Raw genomic sequence first — 20,771 nt, 5'->3', positions numbered from 1 at the left:
ACACTTCTAAATCTAACAATATCTCTTCTAGTATAGATAATAAAGGTACAACACTGTTAATAATATTTCCAAATAAATAATTATATTATAAAAAAAAACTAATATAAAAACTAATATAATATATTTTCATAAATAACACATAGCTTTTAACACCTTTGTCTTTATAAACCCATATAGAGTTTAGAACAGTTGCTCACCGGAAAATGGCTCACAAGAGAACTGAGATATGGGACAATGGCTCACCTCAATTTTTAACAAATTTCTTTTTTGTTCATGTTAAACTTTTCCCAAATGATGGCATCCTCTTGTTGGTGGTATTTTTGTATTGATTTTAAGATAGATGTAAAAACTTTTTAACGTCTGTAGACATTTGGAAATGAAAAAAGTTTTTATCATATAGTGGCACGGGTTTTGACCAAGTTTAGTTTTATATTTTGCAAACATGATAGACTAGTTTGTTTGTTCAATATATTTTTAGGTGAAACAACTGAAACAACAGTAACAGGAAATGCCCCAAAAGAGACAGTTCCATCAGAAGATATGTCAGCTCCAACTCCAGGGGGCATTACTGCACCACCATCCCAGGAAGTAGAACCTAAAACAGACAAACCTACAACAGAAACCATTCAAGTTGTTAATCCTCTAGGTTCAGAAGCAGACAAACCTGAACTCAACACAACTGAAACGGTTCAGCCATTAACTTCAGACTCCACTGCTGAATCAAAAGAAGACCCAAGCCAAGCAACCACAGGTGACCCAGCATCATCAGAAACAGTTTCTTCTGATGCTCATCAAGTAGAAAAAGATACACCAAAGACGGATTTGCCATCTGAAAAACTAGCTGAGTCAGAGACAACTGCTGAAGTAAAATCTGATGAACCAGCTGAAGTGAAATCTGACGAAAAATCTGATGAACCAACTGCTGAAGTGAAATCTGCTGAACAAACAACTAAAGTGAATTCTGATGAAACAAGTGCTGAAGTCAAGTCTGCAGATGAAACAAATGTGGAAGTGAAACCAGCTGAATCAACTACTGATGTGAAGTCTGATGAAACAACTGCTGAACTAACTGCTGATGTCAAGTCTGCTGATGAAACAAATGCTGTAGTGAAACCTGCTGAACCAACTGCTGAAGTCAAGGCTGCAGATGAAACAACTGCTGAACCAACGGCTGAAATCAAGTCTGCTGATGATAAAACTCTTGGTGAAAAGCCAGTTGAAGTGGGAGATGCTGCTCAGAAACCTGCTGAAACATCAGTTACACAGCAGGAAAAAGATATCAAACCTGAAACTTATGGTGAAGGTGACCAAGCTGAAATCAAGAAGTCTTCTGAAGGTGCTGAAACGGTTGAAAGAGAAAAAACTGGTGCTGATGGAGATTTTAATGAAAATGCTGCAGAAGGTAAGTAACACTCAGTTTAATTTCATATTTTTTCTGGTAAAGCTTGGTGATATAATACTAATGAATTTGTTGTGGAAATTTTACATCCTTTATAAAGACAAATCTCAATTTTTTTTTATATAGGAACTGAGAATGAAAACAAGGAACCAGAAGTAAAGTTAATGCCTGAAGATTTTTATTACGATATTGATGAACATGTGTCCAAACCAGAAGTTACTGAAGAATCAGGACTTCCACTTGATCTCTTAGCTTTAAAGTATCCTTTGAAAAATCATTCATGATAAATTACAACTCATGAATTCATTAAAATAGTTTGTTTTTTGAAGTAAGTTATTTGTATTCAAATTAGCCCATTTCCATAAAGGGCAAACTTCATTGCTGTATAAACTTTACTTAAGGTGAAAATAAAAAACCTTAAGTTAATCTTTACCATTAACTCCATATAAAAATTAACCATATTCAAAGAATATCAAGAGCGAGATTTGCTGATTGTTGTGTTGCTTGATAAATTGACTTTTTTCCTTAATCCATGACAATAGACATTCATTTGGTTATGATTGTAAACGTCGTTGTAATTTACACATGCTAGATGAGAATACTTTGTTATTCTTGGCTGGTAACCTCATACAACTATTAGATTTACCCAGCAAAAAGTTAACTTATATTCGCAGTACTAGTGGTGGAGGTATTGGTGCTCTAGCTGTAAGTAAACATTAATGAATGTGCTTGGAAATAGAGTCCTTCCCTTCAGCTTAAGTCCACTTAAGGGCTCATAATCACCTGGTTTTTTTATTGTAACACTTTGTCTATTCTCATGCTGATGACTGACACCATTTTCATTTGTCTAGTCTGTCAAATGTTTTATAATGATTATGTTATGTTTTGTATCATGTTCTGTTTTTTCTTCACTTCAGGTGCATCCCAGTAGGAAATATTTTGCTGTTGCTGAAAAGGGTCATGCTCCCAATATAAATGTCTTTGAATTTCCATCTTTAAAGTTGTTCCGTATTTTACGTGGTGGTACTGAACAGATGTATTCCTCATTGAATTTCAGGTATTTGCATTTTATTTAAAATGAATAAGGATTTCAAGGCACCAAAAAGCAATTTCTCTCAATTTCCAAATCTTCAATAAAGTCAAAGATTCTTTATGCAATTCCAGGTCACATTTTGTTACTAAGAAATCATCCTTTCACCCGATGATAAAGTTGTGAATTTTATGAATGTAAGAATTAAAACATAAACCCAGTAGTAGTATAGCATTGTTTTATTATTTCAGATATCATAAGGTTTTTAAGTCTAGGTTTTAAATGATTTCATAGTTTCTGCTCTGTTGATAAGATGTTATTATGAATGTTTTTTTTTTAGTCCTGACGGTGAATTATTGGCGTCACAAGGAGGGGAACCTGATTTTATGCTGACAGTGTGGAACTGGAAACAGGAACAAATAATGTTGAGAACTAAGGCATTCTCTCAGGAAGTGTTCAGAGTATCATTTTCTTCTGAATTAGAAGGACAGCTGACAACAGCTGGTACTGGTCATATCAGGTATGTCATGTTTCTTTCTCTTACAACAATTATCACTAGCTTATCCAGGATTTCTGCACTTGGTGAATTTAAATCAAAGATTCTCCAATTTAAAGTGATACTATGTCTTAGAATACACTCGCCCTGTGGCTAATATTTGTGACCATTGGTTAAATAAGTATGTATCCTACACTTAATCAAGTTTGAAAAATCGACAATAAAGCTATAATCATAATTTAGAAAAAAAGTGAGCAAGCCATGAATCCGTTCAGTTGAAGAAAAAAAAAGTCTGGGTAATCAACGCTAAAACAGGAAACAATCATCTTCCGGTGTATACAAACAAACTTTGCCAATGATTAATATTCGTTGAAAATTGTGTCAGTGGTGGAGTATTCATTCTAAATTATATGAATTGCTTTTTGCGGATTCACTTAATCTCCTACGAGGCATCATTATTCCGTCTTCAAAATATGTCAAGGTCAATTCAAGAGTAGAGGTCAAGGACGCGGGAAACCCCACTTGAGAGTTACTTCCCCTTGAAAATTACACCGGATTTCCTAGACTCACGATTTGAAAATCGTTTAATGGATGTATTAAGCGTTTTATAATTAATTACTTGATTTTGTGGATATATCGGATAATAGAGGGATTTTAATGTTTAGTTAGGACACCAGGTAAGTCCACTGATGGATATATACTGTTATTGGCCAAATTTGAGCAAAATTAAAATTTTATGTTCATCCTAAGACGTAGTATCCCTTTAAACATATTCCTTGACACCAAAGATGGATAATTTTGTACTTTTCACTTTGGATGAAAATTTTAATAGGTTGTCGTGAAAGAAAAAAAATTTTGTTCAGGATCATTGTGTTTTGTATTTCATAATGCTCCCAAATTTGATTTATTTTAGATTTTGGAAAATGGCGGATACATTCACAGGTTTGAAGTTACAAGGAGAATTGGGAAGATTTGGTAAAACTGAAATCTCTGATATTGAAGGTTATGTTGAATTACCTGATGGAAAAGTTCTGTCAGGATCAGAATCAGGCAATATGCTACTATGGGAAGGTGGCCTGATCAAGGTAAATGCTAAAAACTTGGCTCGGTTATTGATATGAAAAATCGTTCTGTATTTGTATAGAGATGTTTTTAACTTCTCTTCTTTAAAATATTATTTTGAAATGAACTTTTTGTCTGGATAGGGCTGGGCTAATCAAAATGGACAACACAATGAGTATGGGGTCTATTTCAATTTTTAAGGGAACTTTCACATGCACAGCCTATGGTGCCCAACTAGTGCAATGTGTTGTTAAATACCCGTTTTTAGAAGGTAATCGAGGTTGATAAGCCTGAAGTTAGCATCTTAACTGATGAAATATTTAACCTTGGACTTAAAGGTTTAAGAGCAAGTTTCTAACTTCTTGAAGATCTTTGAAATGTTTTCAGCAGAATAAATGACAAATGAGGTTTTTAAAAAGAGAGAAAGATATACAAATAAAAATTTTTCTATGATTAAGGTTGAGATAGGACGTAAAGGTAAAAAGTTATGTCATCATGGTGCTATACAACAGATATTATTAGATGAAGGTGAACTGATGACTATTGGTATTGATGGTTACGTCAGGGTAAGTTAATTCAGAATTATTGAAGCTTTCTCTTAATTGTTACTATCTACAATCAAAATTTGATACCTTTGTAGTGTAGTGTTTCTTCAATCCAAAATTTCAATATGATTAATGTGCTTTTTGCTTATGAAATCAGCAATATGTTTACTACAGAAGCAGACAGCTTATGTTTGAGCAGAAAGCAACTTGTCACTTAATAGACCACCAAGTGTCTCTATGTATGTGTTGATTGATTTCTTTAGATTGTACACATCTGTAGATAATAGTATGCTTACATCTTTTTCACAAACATGTTTCTTTAAATCTAAATGTGGGAGTTTTTCAATAGAAATTAAGTTGTTTGTTTAATTTTAGATGTGGGATTTTGAGACAATAGATACAGCTGATACTAGTGATGATACTGGTCTTTTTGAAATGGAACCAATGAATGAATTATGTGTGGGACCCCATGTTCAATTAAAATATATTGTCAAGTCTATTGATGATGAAAATGAAGCCACTATCTGGTATGCTCAGGTGGGTCAAAGGTCATTCTTTTATTCCCAAGTATCTTAAAAAAAAATGCTTTGCATCAAGAATTATCCTCTCTTTTTCTTAATGATGAAATGTTAGTGTTTTTGTTTTCTTATAAATAGGAAGCCATTTAAAATGAATAGCAAATGTGCAACGATTCTGTCATTTTGCTCTGTTAGTGTCTTTAAAGAATACAAAAGAATCAAATCCTTGATTAGTCTAAAGTAATTTATTCAAGGCTCTTTAGATGTTTAGCTTTGTGATTCCTACAACCTTTTACTAATCTTATTCATGTTTTTTAAGGATGGTAATGGTGCTATATACAAACTAGATTTATCATTCTCCCATACTTCACTAGCACCTGAGAAGATCACAAGTTATCATGCAGGTCCAATATCAACCTGTATAACATCTCCAGTAACTCATCTTGTAGCAACTACTGGTACAGATGGTAGGTAGATCCAAAAAATTTAAACTAACATTTCTCTCATTACATTCTGAAAAATCACCTCCATTAACCGAACAAAGGGCACATAGTAATGTGACTGATAAAGTTTTGGTGATTTTTTAGTTGATGATTTGATTATTTAGTGTTGTTGCAGCACAAACTAAAATCAAATGCAAAGGATTATCTGTAAAATCTAATATATTTTTTTAAAATTATGTTTAACACCACAAATCTAAAATGTAAAATACATACAGTATAATACTGTTTATTTTTTTTCAAATTGTAGCAACTGTCAGGGTATATGATTATATGACAGAAAAACAAGTTGTAGATACAAAATATACATCTTCTGGTACTGCTATGTTTTGGGCACCAAAAATAGTAAGTAATATGTGTAATTTCTTATTTATCTAAATTTTTAAAGATAATTGGACTATCACTGATAGTGATAACCATTGTGGTGCTTAGGAAATTTTTACTGATGTTGATGGCGAATTTCAACCTAGGTGACAGATCAGCACAAGTCTCAGCATGTTTCTGAAACTTTACTGATATTATATAAAATTAATGAATAAGATATTGTTCAAACGATTCTTTCAACCTTATTGCAGTATTACTCAAATTCTTACAGACATCAGTGACGTGTCTATCAGTAATCAGTAATGATTTCTGTATTTAGGTAGACCCTAAAGGTAGTACAATATATGTGGGATTTGAAGATGGTGTAATAAGAATTCTAAATGTTACTGAACCAGTGACTGTGCCAGGCCGTAAACACAAATCAGAGTGTGAAATATCATTAGTGCAGGCATTAAAACCACATAAAAGTCATGTAACATCAATTGCTGTGGATGGAAAAGGGGAGATTTTAGCCACAGGGGTTTGTATAATTTTCTTCGTTTCTTTTTTACTTTGTGAAGAAAGAGAAAGTGTATTGAGTTGTATCAGTTTTTCTTAGGTATTTTAAGAGTGCAACAGAAACATAAGTCAAATTCCAAACACCTCTTACCTTTAAAATGGAAAGTTCCGAAAATATTTGTAAGCAGAAGTTGGAAAGTTTGATTTTATAATTCAGGGTGCAGATAGTACTGTATTTTTTATTGGTATTGGTGAAGAATATAGTCCTATTGGTTTTGTTTCTACACCTGCACCAGTTACACAATTACAGTTCTCACCTGAAAAATTTGTAAGTTTTCTCATTTATAACAAATAAATACATCTTTTCTCATTTTGACAGCAGTCTCTTTTATTGCAGTTCACCAAGAAAATACCTTAATTTACTTCAATTTGTTTCATGTTGTTTTCTGATATTTTTCATCTCCACTGTAATCTAAAAGTCCCATTCTAGTGACATAAATTTAAACAAATCAAAGTGTTAAGTCTGGTTTCTTGATAACGTAATGGATAGTTGGATAGCTAAAACTAGAACAAGAGCAATATAACAACCTCTTTGGTTGTTGCTATCCCACAAATCGTTATTGTTTTCAGGAAACAAGTTTCAACCTGCAAGGATGATTAAAATAATGTTAAAAATATAAGATTAAGTGGAACATGGTGTAATTACATACCTACTATTATATTATCTTTTTCTAAATTGATCTATTAGGAGAAATGTTTCACTGTCGTTACGTTTCTCTGAATTTGATTTGGTATAATTATGCCTGTACTTTGATAGTGATTCTTAACTATTTTAACATATTTCAGTCTAAGTCGACACTATTGGTTGTGTGTGAAGGGGGTATAGTGGTAGAATATGATATAGCTAACCTGGATAAGCTAGATACAGCACATACTTATCATATACAGCATCTAGAAAATAGAAAGTATACTTTTAGAAGTATTAAATCCAGACTTAGGGTAGGTATATTTATATTAGTTTCCAGCTTAAAATCATTTTTGAGAACCACTATTGCCTTCATAAAATGCAGAAAAGTAGGACTTATATTTCAATGCATCATAATTTTCATTAAGAAGTTGTCATGGTCTCAGGAGAATCTCAGTTAAAACCTCAGTGGAAAAATTTCATAGCTACTACCTAATGGAGCCAAAACAGTGTGGCAAACCACAGGGCTCCCTTCATTTTTTTCAAAACAAAGCAAAAGTTATTTCAAGCAAAATTATATTTTAAAATTTATAATTTTTGTAGCACGAAGAAGAATTAGAAAGATTTAGAATAGAAGAGGAAATTAGGAAGAAGAAAGAAGAACAGGAAAGAAGAATTAGAATTGAGAGAGGTTTAGAAACAGAATCAGACAATGAGGAAGAAGGTAAATTTAACAGTTTTGGTTTTGCCTTGAGATCTCTGAATTCAGCATCTCCAGTTGATGTAAAAGAGATTGTCCTGAATTCTTACCTCATTCAGTGTTCAGAAGTCTGGTGACCTGGATTACATGTGATATGTGTTTGTGTTGTACAAAGACCATTAATGTTTGTTTTAGATTCTAAAGAACCAATCAAACAAACAGAAGAATGGAAGCCTTACATACCAGAAGATCCTAGTCCTATTTTACAAGCTTTTTATTCATTAAAAGAAAATCAATTTTGGCTTTCTATGGTAAGTTTAATCTCTTAAATCTAATTTGCTTTAAGTTCTAGACAAAGGAAATAGCAGACTGAATCTCTCAGGCATAATTCAGTTATAATGGTATTTTCATGCATTTAGGATTTAGTCAAAACTTTGGAATAGTGTAGAATTTCTTAAAAATCAGCAATATTGATCACATAAGTGAAGAAACAGGAAGCATGCTTGGGCTTCTTAAAATATTAAGAATTATGTTATGAATTTGTTACGTAATATTTTTTGGAATTGATGTAATATTTGTATTACTTAAATGTATTGAGCACTCTGTTTAAATAGTGCTCAATACATTTATGGTTATATTATATTTTAGGGTGAGTTTGATGCTGGTTATTTATATGAGTGTAAATTTGCTAATGAAGCTGATAAATCTAAACTGGTTTATGATGAACCTCTACAAGCTATACCAGTAGTAGATTCAATTGATGTCCCTATTAGTATTATAAGATTCAGGTGAGTATTACAAAGCAATTATCATTTTCTGTGAACATATTTTTGCAACTTGCAAGATTTTTTACACTGGATAAACCTATGTATGAAAATACAGTTCATGGTAAAAGAACAGTTCTGTTCGACAGCATTCATCTAACATTTTGTGCATTTAAGAAGAGGGCAAGGAATATGTGACAAAAATGAGTGGTCACAGGTCATTAAAATTTTTATTGACCACAAGTTTGAAGAAAAAGCTCTGAAATTTTTTGAAAAATTGCTGCATGCATGCAAGACTGAATTTGTGGATGTAGAAATTATATAACCTTATTTTGTGCTTCTTAAGAGATTGTTTGGTCAATTTTCAGTACAAATGGTCAACAAGTGATATTTGGTATGATGAATGGTAAAATTAGAATACAACAATTAGATGAACCATTTGACATTTCAACCATGGCTGCATATTGGATGTTGAGTTTACATGACAATCATTATGGTCATATTACTGGATTAGCAATGAGTTTTGATTCATCCATGCTATTATCTGTTGGTGCTGATGGAAATTTCTTTAGTTTTGTGTACATGGAACAGTTGAAACTTGAGGAACAAATCAAAGCAAATAAAGCCAAAATTCCATCCGCTAGAGTGAGTAAATTGAACCGTATAGCTGACATTAAATGAAAAAATAGAAATAATTGAATCAGTACGAATCACAAAATCATATATTTCTAGTGAAACTGTAACCTTTTCTTTGCAGAAAGATATTGATCCTGAAAGACAAATAGATGATATTGATGATCCTAATGCATACAGGTATAACGTTTGAAATCTTTTACAGTTAGTTTTTGAATCTTGTTTCAATTGATACAAGTAATTTAAATCATAGTAGGTTACAGATGACCAAAAATATATGTTTAGTTATTTTGCAGTTCCACACATGGGTGACAAATAAAATATTGCAATTTCTCAAAATTATACTGTTTGGTAACATTTCAGTATTGAAGATGCAAAACAAAAAGCAGAATATGACAAATTAATGAAACAAGCAGAAGAAAAAAAACGTGAAGTACGAAGAGCTATAGCTAAATTACGTCGTCAATTTAAAGCCATATTAGAACAGAATGAAGATTTGCCATCTGATTTACAACTTGATAGAATGGTGGGTATTTTGTGGTAAAAGTGTATACTAATGCATACCAGTACCTTTTGAGGTTCTTGGTTGAGGCATTAAATTTTGTCAAAGTGATAAATATGAAATAGATATTGACCTGATAAATATGTTCTGAACACTACAACAGTTTGATAATAGCTAGTAAATATCAGTAAAACTGAAATCTTTTCCTCTAAATTGAGGTGTGCTCTTCAAAAGATAATTTGCTGATGATTTCCTCTTTAGGAATTTGAAATGGACAGAGAAATCAAGTTAGAATTACAACGACAAACTGAAGAGAAAATAGACACAGTTAGAAAAGAGTTAGCTTGGGATTCTGAAAAACACAGAATAGCTCTAGATAAATTACGCAATAGGTCAGTGAAATTATTTATATTGATATAATCTGAAAAGAGTATGTTGTTGAGGTGGAAGTGTCCTCAAAATTTGTATTATTTGCATTAGTCCAGTAAGCTGCAGGATATCTTTAAAGGGTTTGTAAAGAGCTTTTTAATGAATTTTATGTGTATCGTGCACACTGATAGCATTGATTTGCAGCATTCCAATTTTCATCAGACGACTGTGGTTCTTACAGTTCCACTAAAACTAAGCGCTTTATGATGTCAGTATTGCAAAGGGCCTTATATGAGAAAGTTTCTCTATAATCCCCTTAATTCAATTGTTTATTTAAATGTATATCATTTGATGGGTACAAGCACTTTCTATGTGAAGCTATTGAGTACTAAATTTCAAAAGTCAATGTTAATCATGAATGTATTTTTTTCCTAGGTTCAAAGATGTTGTCGAATGTGAAAAAATTATTTTAAAATGTTTCCAATCAACTCATGAAGTTTCCAGTTATCGAGCTTCTAAATTATCAGATGATTTTTATAAGATGCAAGCTGATTTTGAAAGACGGAAAACAACAATGGTTACACGAGATGATTTCACTCGAGATCCAACCCAAGATTTGTTAGCAGGTAATTAGCTTTGAATATCATACTGAGAATTTATCTATACATGATTTAAAACCATTCTTATTGGAGAAAATCCAAAAGCTGACATCAGAGGATCACCAACTGTTAATGACACAAAATTGAACTTTCCCGTCAATCTAATAATGGTTGTTGATGATCATGCTATCGACTTCCTGACTAGTGCTTCATTTTAGTTAAAAAATTGAAATATTTTGCTTTGTTAACATTTGAATAGTGCTTCCTAAAGGAATGTTGACTTGACAAGTAATGTACATGGCATAAGGTGAAAGGGTGAGCATGACAAGCAGTAATAATTTCTTTTTCACAGGTCAGACCAGAATGACAGAAAGTTCAGTGACTATGGGAGAGAAATCAGAAGATGATAAAGGTGCAAAAGTAACTACAACATTAAAAGGTAGTATGGGAGAGAGAATAACCAAGGCATTACAGAAAGTTGAGGAAAAGAAGAAAAAAAGAGCAGCAAGAAGAGCACAGGTAAAGTTATGTTGAGAAAGCTTAAAATGTAGTGAGACACACCTAAAAGTTTATGGTTTTATATACCATATATTTGCATGTATAGTGTGCAGTTTTTTTGAAACTGAAATTGGCATGCTAAACTTAGTGTGCTCATTATATACATTGATAAAAAATTTCACTAGAAGTCTCCTTTCAATATTGACAATCCACCATTGATGATGGTGGAGTTGCTCTTATGGAAGACCATATGAAAAAGTCCTGTCAATGCCACAAGATCGATTTTCTAATTTCCATTGTGTGTACTGATTATCTTAGATTTGTGTTTAGTATTGATAAAGTAATTTGAAAACCATTTCAGTGGTCTGAGTTACATGAAACTAAACCAGATGATAATTATGAAGATCCTGCTGATGTTGCCAGTATAAAAGAAGCTAAACAGAATATGGGAGATTATAAATTAAAAACAGCTAAAGATTATGTTGTACCAGACCATCTTAGAATGAATGTAGAAAAAGCTAGAGGCAGATTATTAGTTTTGAAAGATTTGGTAAGTACATAAAAAGGTTTCTGTTTTGATTTCGATCTTATACTCAATTCTTTTTGGTGAGAATTTATCAAACGTTCCTAATTCTAATAATGAGACCTAAAAACCTATCAATCAACCCTTCTTTAATTTCTCTCTCAATTTCAGATTCATGAATATAAATATAATTTCAATGTCAAATTCTTGTCATTGCGTGATAAAAAGATTAAAACAATAGAAGAAATCACAGATTTAGTGAATCAATTAGAAGAAATACATATTAAACTTGATGTATCAAAACACAAACCAGTACCTGACATCCCTAAAATGCATAGCTGTGAACAACCAGAAAGGTAAATGTTCTTCCTCACTCTGAATCATTGATGGTAATATGATTTCTGATTGTCAGAGTTTGGAATAAGCTTAGAATATTTCATGCAATTTTCATTACATTCGACTTTCAAATGGTGTGAGTTTCTACTTTAGATTTAAAAACAGGTTACCTTCAATTACAAAAATTGTATAAAATTGAACCTTTCTCTACAGGAAATTGGAATATACAAGAGAAACATTGATAAGGTTTAAAAAAGAGAAAGAACATACTGATTTACAAAAGAAAATGGGTGGAGGAGATTCTTCAGGGTTTGGAGGTGGATTTGGAGGGTTAGGAGGCGATAAGGTGAGAGTTGAAAGAGGTTATCTAAATAGAGCCAAAATATTTTTTATTGGTAATTCAGTTTTTCTGTCAGAACATAATCATACATGAAATACACGAAATGTGTCTTAAACATCAATAATTGCTCTGCTATTCAGTGTGATGATGTGACTACACATTAAAATTTCAGCAGATGAAAATAACAATCTTTCAATTGTGTTAATTAAATATTTTATAGCATCATACACCATCACCACCTTTAATACCGAAGAATTCTTCAATGATGAGTGGTGTAAGTAAAACTGAGTCTAGCCAATCACAGGATAAAGAAATTACTATAACTGAAGAAGTTGAACCTTCACCATTAGAACTACAGATTAAGCAAATGGAAGAAATCAAGTTAGTTTTTGACAATTTTTTGAAAACAGTTGTTGTCACCCAAATTCGAATTATATTGTGTAGATGTCCTGTCCGAAAACCTTGATTATGTTCAAGCTCTACAAAAATAATAACTACTTTGATACCCTGGGGAGTGTTGAGTCTTCTCATTTTGAAACACTAAATGTCACTCTGCATTTGTCCAATAAATAGAAAATATAAATGCTAATTGTCATTTTCACTAGAAACAGTTTGAAAAATATAAAGATATATTAAAGGTTTCAAATGATTATTAGAAATATTAAAACAGAACCTGAAACTTGTTGGTGATAATTATGATACATTTTTTTTTTTTTTCGTTTTTAATTGGGTAATATTTTTTTCAATTTGTAAATAGGCTTAACATAGAATTCCTTACTTTCAGATTAGTCTATGAACAAGATAGATTATTAGCTAGAATTGATGAATTATTAAAAACATTTGATGCTGAACTAAGGTTGCTAAGACATGATAAATTTAAACTGGATATTACTATGAAGAATGCTGATTTAAGACAAGTTACATTATTTGAAGAGTTTGTCTTATTGAAGGAATATGAAATAAGAGAAGAGAGTTTAGCTGACAAAGTTTCTAGCAAACATCAAGAAAAGCTAGACATGCAGAACAAGGTAATGGTCATTGAATACACGAAAAGTTACTCAATCTTTTAGTCTAAATGAAAGTTATTTATGTTAACTTTTATAAGAAATAAGATAATTTAAGATACAGTTCAAGAAACTTGATTGATTTTAGGATGATGGTAGGTAAAGATTTTTCATTTTAAATATTACTTAAAACATACATTTAATTTTTAAAGTTCTGGGTCAAATTCTCTTTTCTTTCATTCAGACTTGTAGTGTTTAAAGATTTTTCGTGAAATTTGACCGTCAGTTTTTCCTTAATCTGTTTTTTTTTAAAAAGAGCTTGATTGACTTTAGGATGATGATGTATGTTGTTTGCTGGAAAAGATACTTCAATTTTAAAATTATTTAAGACATAAAATTTTATCTTAAGTTTACTTGATCATTTCTTTCAGATTATGGAGGTTCAAGCTAAGTTGGATAATAAAAAGAAAGATATTGAGAAATTGATGGAAAAAGATAAAAAATTACATGCTGAATTTACTAATTCATTAGGAGAAAATAATAAATTTGTAGATTACTTAACAAAAGTTTTTAAGAAGAAAATTAAAAGAACAAAGAAAAAGGCAAATGATGGAGGAGGTAATATTATTTCTTGAAACACATAAAGAATTGTACAGACCTGCAATATCTAAGTTTTTGTGTTGTAGAGTCTACATCAACTATTTTTTAAGGATTTGTTGAATTGTTGTAAAAAGTTGAGTTTTTGAGAAAATTGTTGTATTGTTGTAGAATCTACAAAGTTGAGTTTGTGAGAAAATTGTTGTATTGTTGTAGAATCTACAAAGTTGAGTTTTTGAAGAAAATTGTTGTATTGTAGAATCTACAAAGTTGAGTTTGTGAGAAAATTGTTGTATTGTAGAATCTACAAAGTTGAGTTTTTGAGAAAATTGTTGTATTATTGTAGAATCTAATGACGATAGTGATGAAGATAGTGATGATGAATCAGATTGGGAAGAAAGTGATGAGGAATCAGAATCTGAAGCTGGTGGATTTGATTTAGATGTTTGTCCACAAGGCTGTGACCAGGTAACATACCATTTTTTCTAATGTTAAATTGGATAGTCTGTTGCAAGCAAAATGAATTGATTTAGCTGAACTTGTCAGTAATATGTGTGATTGATTTCTCATAGACATCTGATAACAGGTCAACTTCGTGTGACATACAGTAGACCTGAATCTTCATTCCAGAATGCCTGCTATGAAAGTCAGTACCTCAAGGGCTTCATTTACATATCGAGTTTTGTTTGTATTTGATTTGAATAATTTTGTCAAGCCAGTAATGATAACATGGCATGTATTCATCATATCAAAGGCAAGGTGTTGTTTGGTCCATTGTTTCTGCATAATTCCAATTGTGTTTTTCTATCCTCTGAAAAACTAATTTTGATGTGTTAACTCTTTATATTTTAATTTTTCAGTCAATCTATGACAGTACATGTCAATTGAGAGAAAAACGATTAGACAACGAAGAGGAATTAGTAGAAGAAAAGAAGAATGCTGAGGCTATGAAGAAAGAATTGGAAGGTTTACAGAAGAAAGCTAAAGTTATTGATGCTTCTTTGAAATATGCTCAGAATGATTTAGAGGCCTTCCAGGTATGTTTCTGTTGAATTCCATATTATCTCACCACTATAATCACATCACTCTTTTGATAATAAATCTTGGTCACAAGAAATGTGGCTGTAATGTAACATTATTCAAAGAGTTATTCTTTCTGTTTGTATATTGTAGCTTGAGAAACAACAGAAACTCAATGAATTGGATGTTGTAGTAACATTACGTCTACATCAAATCCTCCATATTGTAAATAGTGTCCTACCACAAGATCTTTCACAGACTTTAGTTTTTGAATCAAGCGGTGTAGAAAGATTGCAACATCGAATCAAAGAACTGGAACATGAAAAACATCTGCAGAAAAAACAAATGAAGTAAGAAAAAATTTGGTCTCAGTGTATTGGAGATCCAGTGAAATTTTGAAAAATACAAAATATCGGCTACAAATCTTACTGGGCTAATAACTTTTAAAATTATTTGAATGGGAATGGAGTTTTATGGCGTATCCTTCTGTACCTTATTGGGCAATTGAAGACGGGCAATACCATGCAGTGTGCAATAAGGGAAATGAGCCTGCAGCACAAAAAGCCTTGGTTTATTCTCCTGTAATGACCAGACTCTTCATTGAGACTAAACTGGATATTGTATTTTTTCTCTTTCAGAGAGTCCAGAAAGAAACATGTCCAATTGATAAAAGATAGAAAATTATTTGAAGAGAAAATATCTGAGATGAATGAAACCTGTAATGAAATGATGATAGCCAAGTTTGGTTGTATTGTGGATTTGGAAAAACTAGAAACAGTTGTGGTCAATCGTGGTATTGAGGAAATGAAAGAAAAACTACGAGTTACAGAAATTACCTGCTCTGAGGAAATGATTGATTTAAATGTATGTATGAATTCCTTCTCTTGGCATTTAAGTAAAATATTGAATGTCTTTTTGATTTCAGTAAATAATTTAAATATAGGACTTATTCTATGTTCTAAATTACATCATAACATTATGTATACAAACATAAAATGAAGTAAATTATACATTTTATTTTTTCTTGTATAAATTTCTACCAATTACTCGAAATACTAACTATTATTTTACTTTTTTCTCTAGAAATTAGTAGCAGAAAAGAAAGATCGTATAACAGAATTAATTAAAGACAATACCAATAGATTAGAACAATTATGTATGTTATCTACAGAGAAAAAAGATTTAGAATCTTCTCTTGATTCCAGACAGAAAAATCTGGTAAGTTCAGCACAATTTGATACACTTCATGGAGACAAAACACAAAATCAGGACATCCTCTTGGATTGAATGCCACTTTTTCTATATATTTACTTATGACTTTTACATTCCAGAATGTAAATTTAGGAATACAAAAAAAACAAGTACTAATGATTGGAACTGAAAAACAAAACTTGAAATCGGAAAGGAGAGTTCTGCAATAAATTTGTAGCGGTTATTGAACTTAAATATCTTTGTAAAAGTCTGATAATTTTGCATAAATGCGATTTTCTACATGAAGTTTATATTAAAATCAAATTTCAAGAAAAACACAAAGATACTTGCGTAGTTAAAGCTACAATGTGAGTAAATATGTAAATTAAATCTCAAGGTAATGAAATATTATTTCTTTTATCTTAGGGTGAAGAATACACTGGCCAACGGAAATCAGATGTTCATGAAAGAAAAAGATTAATTCAACTGGTACAATTACAGGCACAAGAAATAGATGCATTGAAGGAAGAAATCATGCTTTTATCAAGAAAAGGGGGTCATATTCTACCCCCAGCCCAACCCCCACTTCCACAAACTCCCAATAATATACATTCTGTCAATCACTGAGGCTTTAAACCATGTACTGTATTGTGCTATATCTTAATAATTTATAGGGGTGGGTTAAAGTTATAGAAATCAATATGAGCTTTTTGTGATTACGTATTCTAACCTAACCTTTCTTGTCCATTGCTCTGCACATTAAGGTTTTTTCAGACATTTATTTCCATAATCCGTTCACAAAATTATCTATATTTGGAGTAAAAATTACAGTCATTATGTGTTGGAAGCATGTTCTATCCTCAAATTGCTTTTCAAGTATGTTGGATTTTTTTTTTTTAAATCTCCTGTGATATGTGTCTTATCCCTAAAGGTCACCTTTTTTTACAAGTTTTAATCATTCCTGTGAATTAAAATCAGATATCCTTCACTGATCCATCCATAATGCTGATATATATATTGGTTGATTTCATGTGATTTTATCAGAGATTGATATGGTTTATTTCTTGATAATTTTTTATGAAACTGCTGTGATTATCATTTATCTATTTTTATTATATTCATTATTGTTATTATTTATTGTATATGTCACTACATTTTACATTAAGTTATATACAGTGAATTCAGTAAATTACTCTTCAGTGCTATAAAACCACAAAAATAACAGTATTAGCTTTGTGTAAAGTCAGAAAGGCAAGCTGACAAACTCAGTGACTCTGGGGCACCTGCAACAGAAATTTTAAAATGGAGCTGATTACAAATTGAGTTTGAAGATTTGAACTTTAAACAAAGGGAAGACTTATTTTCATTTCATTTCACCGCAGCGTTTCACCGGATCGAAACAAGGGTATGCATTTGACATGACACATACATGCGGTGCGTTGCGATATTTTCCGCTGCGTTTCACCGGACCAAAAGTCTCGGGATTTTCTGTCCGGTGAAACGCAGCTGTGCCGCAGGTGATTTGCATTATTTCAGACGTCATTGTGAGTAAACCCCATAATTACAGAGTGGAAGCCGTCAACATGCCACGTTCAGTCAAATTTAACGCAAAAGTGAACCGCGCGTATGTGTCATACCTGCCGCAACCGGTTTACCGCAACGCAGGCATCGCACCCGCATGTATGTGTCTTCAGCTTAAGGGGTGAATGGTTGACGTTTTAAAGCTCCGTTCAAGTTTGATAGCATACTATATATGGATAGAAAGATGGATTCTCATGTTTAGACCTTGTTAGTTTAACCACTGAAAACTGTCATTGTTAGTTTTTGTACGAGGACAATAACCTTGGAAAACAGTACCTCCGAAGGGGGTAGCCCCCTACCAGACCCACCCCCCCCCCCCCTTACCCCTCACCTTTGAAAAATTTGTGGCCTCTGCTCGGCCCCCTCATCTGATGTATCCAAGAGACGCAACTTTTTCTTCTGTCTCAGGAATTTACAAATAAGACTTCATGCAAAGCTTTCAATACAACTAAATATTTATATCATCAAATTACATGCTTTATTTAAAATATTAGATCATCGCCACTTCTGAGTTGATCAACACGTGAAACTTGTAATTCTTGGACACCTCTATTCAGGTGATTGATTCCTCTCCTTCTTCTGAAGTTGACTTCTTCTACTTTTGACACCAGTCGTAGAGGGCGACCAGAATCGATACTTCGAGCAGCTCTCTTCTGAATCTCGTGTACTCCTTTTAGGATGTCTCCGTTAATGGGGCTGCATAGGGCAGCTGAAATAAAAATATAAACATTGATTGAAGCAGCAAATTCTTAAACACTCCTAGAATACCCTAGAATCTCGGATGACTTCAGACTGACGTTTGTTCGTTTGGAAAGTCACTCTTATTCTGTACGGATGTTACCGTCGAGATTTCGAGGGTACTTTTATGCTGTGAGGCTAAAGATAAAGTCTGATGTTTCATTTAGGACTAAAAAATCTTTTTAACTAATATAAATTATTCATAACGGTAAATTATTTCAAGGAATGGTTTCTACATAAATGAGGGAATGTTAACTTTTATCACTTAACTCTTTGCTTGACCACGATAAGAGTTGATACAATTGTAATCAAATCAAAGACTTTATATAAATCAGAATTATTTCAAAGACATCAATTCCTAGTTTTATAGAGGCCTTGATTAATGTGTCTGTAAAAAGGTATCTAAACACAGTTATCTTAAATTATTCAACTTTATCAGGAAAAATTCAAATAATATACGAAAATCAAAACTCACCAATAACAAGAGTTACGACCAGGATTTTCATTGAAAGTTCCATGACTGAGCCGTATTTACTGTTTATAGTCTGTACGGTGTTAGTAATAACTGTGACCCAAAATGTAGCGCATAACTATTTTATTACCCGAAAGGATCAGCCACGTGACATCTATTTCTTTTTGCGCAGTATGCTTTTAAAGTGTCTATCCTGTTTAATATTTCTTTTTTCAAATTAAACAAACGTGTAACATCGTGAGAATTTTCGCTAATTTCGGAATTCATGTTTTTTTTGATGAACAAACAGCCTAGATATCAATTTACTATACTTGTAAAGGAAGTTTGTCAAATAGAGCCCTCGGGCATTCTTTGTATGTACTCCCTTTTTTCAAAAATGTTACGTATAAATATTAAGAATGAAATCGAATTAATTCTTGAAGTGATAGACGTCGAACAAGTTGTTGTCTTGGGGGTTAATATTATGACTTTTAACACAATCATCTTTAAAAGTTTACTTATTCGAGTAGAACGAGGAGTACTATTTTGGTTAATCTGGAAAAGGTCAGTTTGATTCTTGGTGGTATCCTCCCATCAGTCATACAGGCCATTAGCCATACATCCTATTATTGTTAATAGTCATACAGTTGAGTAGGTAGTTAATAAAGCACTCACTTTACTCAGTAAAAAGACAAAAGTTAAGCATAGATCTGTAATATATTATATAGTTCTATGGTTTAAGTTGTTATCTTTGGAAATATGGATATCTGGTTTGGTATCGGAATTTGGTCTAAAGTGGGGTTATGCTTTGAAGCATAATTTTCGCCTAAATGTACTGACCTAAACTTTATTTTGCAATCTTGAATCTTTCAATCTTTTAAAATTCAATTATTACACCAACTTGGGCATTCATAATTTGAAAGCTATTGAAAGAAATATTTCCAGAGATTTCCGTTCAGCTTTCAACCTATTCAAATTAAAATGTTGTTTTGAATATTATTGCGAAATAACAGGTTTTCAGTCATATTATTGTGATAATGATGTTTCGATTTATGAATACACTCATTAATATTAAAAAGGGAATTTCTTGATAAATTTTCAACTTTAGACTATCATTCGTAGCCTTGAAAATTCAAATCATGTCAGCAAAATTTTGAATCACTTTGATTTTCTCAAGGTGACCTCTGCAGAACTCCACTTGCAATTGAAACTTCAAGGTGACCTCTTCAGAATTCCTTTCACTATTCAAATTTTTCCGAGAAGTCACATGGATGTTTGGGTATAAATGGACTGAAGAAGTGCAATATTGGTCACAGAATCCAAATAGAGACTTATAATAAAGGTAACTATGATTCGTTAACATCAATTTTGACCAAAAAATATATTTTTGATAATTTCTTTTAATTGTTTAAATGATTAAACAAAATTTAATATTAGTGTATACTATAATTACAGTAAAATATGAAAGTTTCCTCTTACATCTTAGTATTATTTCACCTTGTTGGTAAAATTTTGTTATTTGGAAAAATGCTTATTGGAAAACTTCAGCAAAAATAGGCAATGAATCATCTTATAATGTTGTTTTTTAGGATTAAAGATGGGTTTGTTGTTAAAAATTTCGCTCTTGGCTTCTATTGTAGTCTATGTCTCTGCAGGAGCATGTAAGTAGCCTATCTATCTTGTTTTAAAGGAATACTACCTCTTAAAATGGACATAAAATCTGAAGTCTCAAACTTGGTAGATAGCGTAGATATTTATAGGCCTTCATATCTGTTGGAATTACCAGGTGCCATGACTAAAAAATAGGATCTCTATATATGACAATTATATCCACTAAACTTAGTAATTATTGAAAAACGCTTCTAACC

At 31.9% G+C, this 20,771-nt stretch overlaps 2 protein-coding genes across 2 annotated transcripts; both read left to right on the top strand.

Moving 5' to 3' along the window:
* Positions 1 to 1,542: 1,542 nt before the first annotated feature.
* On the top strand, positions 1,543 to 9,698 carry LOTGIDRAFT_126121 (hypothetical protein; the record flags this gene model as incomplete). Its single annotated transcript, XM_009062561.1, has 18 exons — positions 1,543 to 1,658; positions 1,942 to 2,104; positions 2,317 to 2,456; positions 2,770 to 2,949; positions 3,839 to 4,010; positions 4,446 to 4,553; positions 4,908 to 5,069; positions 5,370 to 5,517; positions 5,801 to 5,908; positions 6,207 to 6,394; positions 6,590 to 6,700; positions 7,219 to 7,375; positions 7,668 to 7,781; positions 7,962 to 8,068; positions 8,406 to 8,545; positions 8,890 to 9,170; positions 9,283 to 9,334; positions 9,518 to 9,698. Coding segments are annotated over 18 exons (2,628 nt in total), but the record flags the coding sequence as incomplete, so codon positions are not given.
* Positions 9,699 to 13,100: 3,402 nt separating this feature from the next.
* LOTGIDRAFT_193297 (hypothetical protein) lies at positions 13,101 to 17,347 on the top strand. The gene is made up of 8 exons (XM_009062560.1): positions 13,101 to 13,349; positions 13,757 to 13,943; positions 14,269 to 14,390; positions 14,783 to 14,959; positions 15,096 to 15,292; positions 15,581 to 15,806; positions 16,026 to 16,160; positions 16,560 to 17,347. Exons 1-8 carry the CDS (start codon positions 13,215 to 13,217, stop codon positions 16,758 to 16,760), a joined length of 1,380 nt encoding a protein of 459 aa, XP_009060808.1. The 5' UTR covers positions 13,101 to 13,214; the 3' UTR covers positions 16,761 to 17,347.
* The last annotated feature ends 3,424 nt before the right edge of the window (positions 17,348 to 20,771 follow it).

This window comes from Lottia gigantea, assembly GCF_000327385.1.
Source record: "Lottia gigantea unplaced genomic scaffold LOTGIsca_52, whole genome shotgun sequence".
Classification (NCBI taxonomy): Eukaryota; Metazoa; Mollusca; class Gastropoda; family Lottiidae; genus Lottia; species Lottia gigantea.
Note: the sequence above shows the minus strand (reverse complement) of the source record. Positions and strands in the feature narration are given on the sequence as shown.

Bases quoted from the DNA above. Each gene is read 5' to 3' on its own strand.
- LOTGIDRAFT_193297 (XM_009062560.1), top strand. From the start codon at position 13,215: ATGAAGAATGCTGATTTAAGACAAGTTACATTATTTGAAGAGTTTGTC. The intron at 14,960-15,095 runs GTATGTTTCTGT...TGTATATTGTAG, and splicing joins ATGATTTAGAGGCCTTCCAG to CTTGAGAAACAACAGAAACT. The intron at 15,807-16,025 runs GTATGTATGAAT...TTTTTTCTCTAG, and splicing joins AGGAAATGATTGATTTAAAT to AAATTAGTAGCAGAAAAGAA.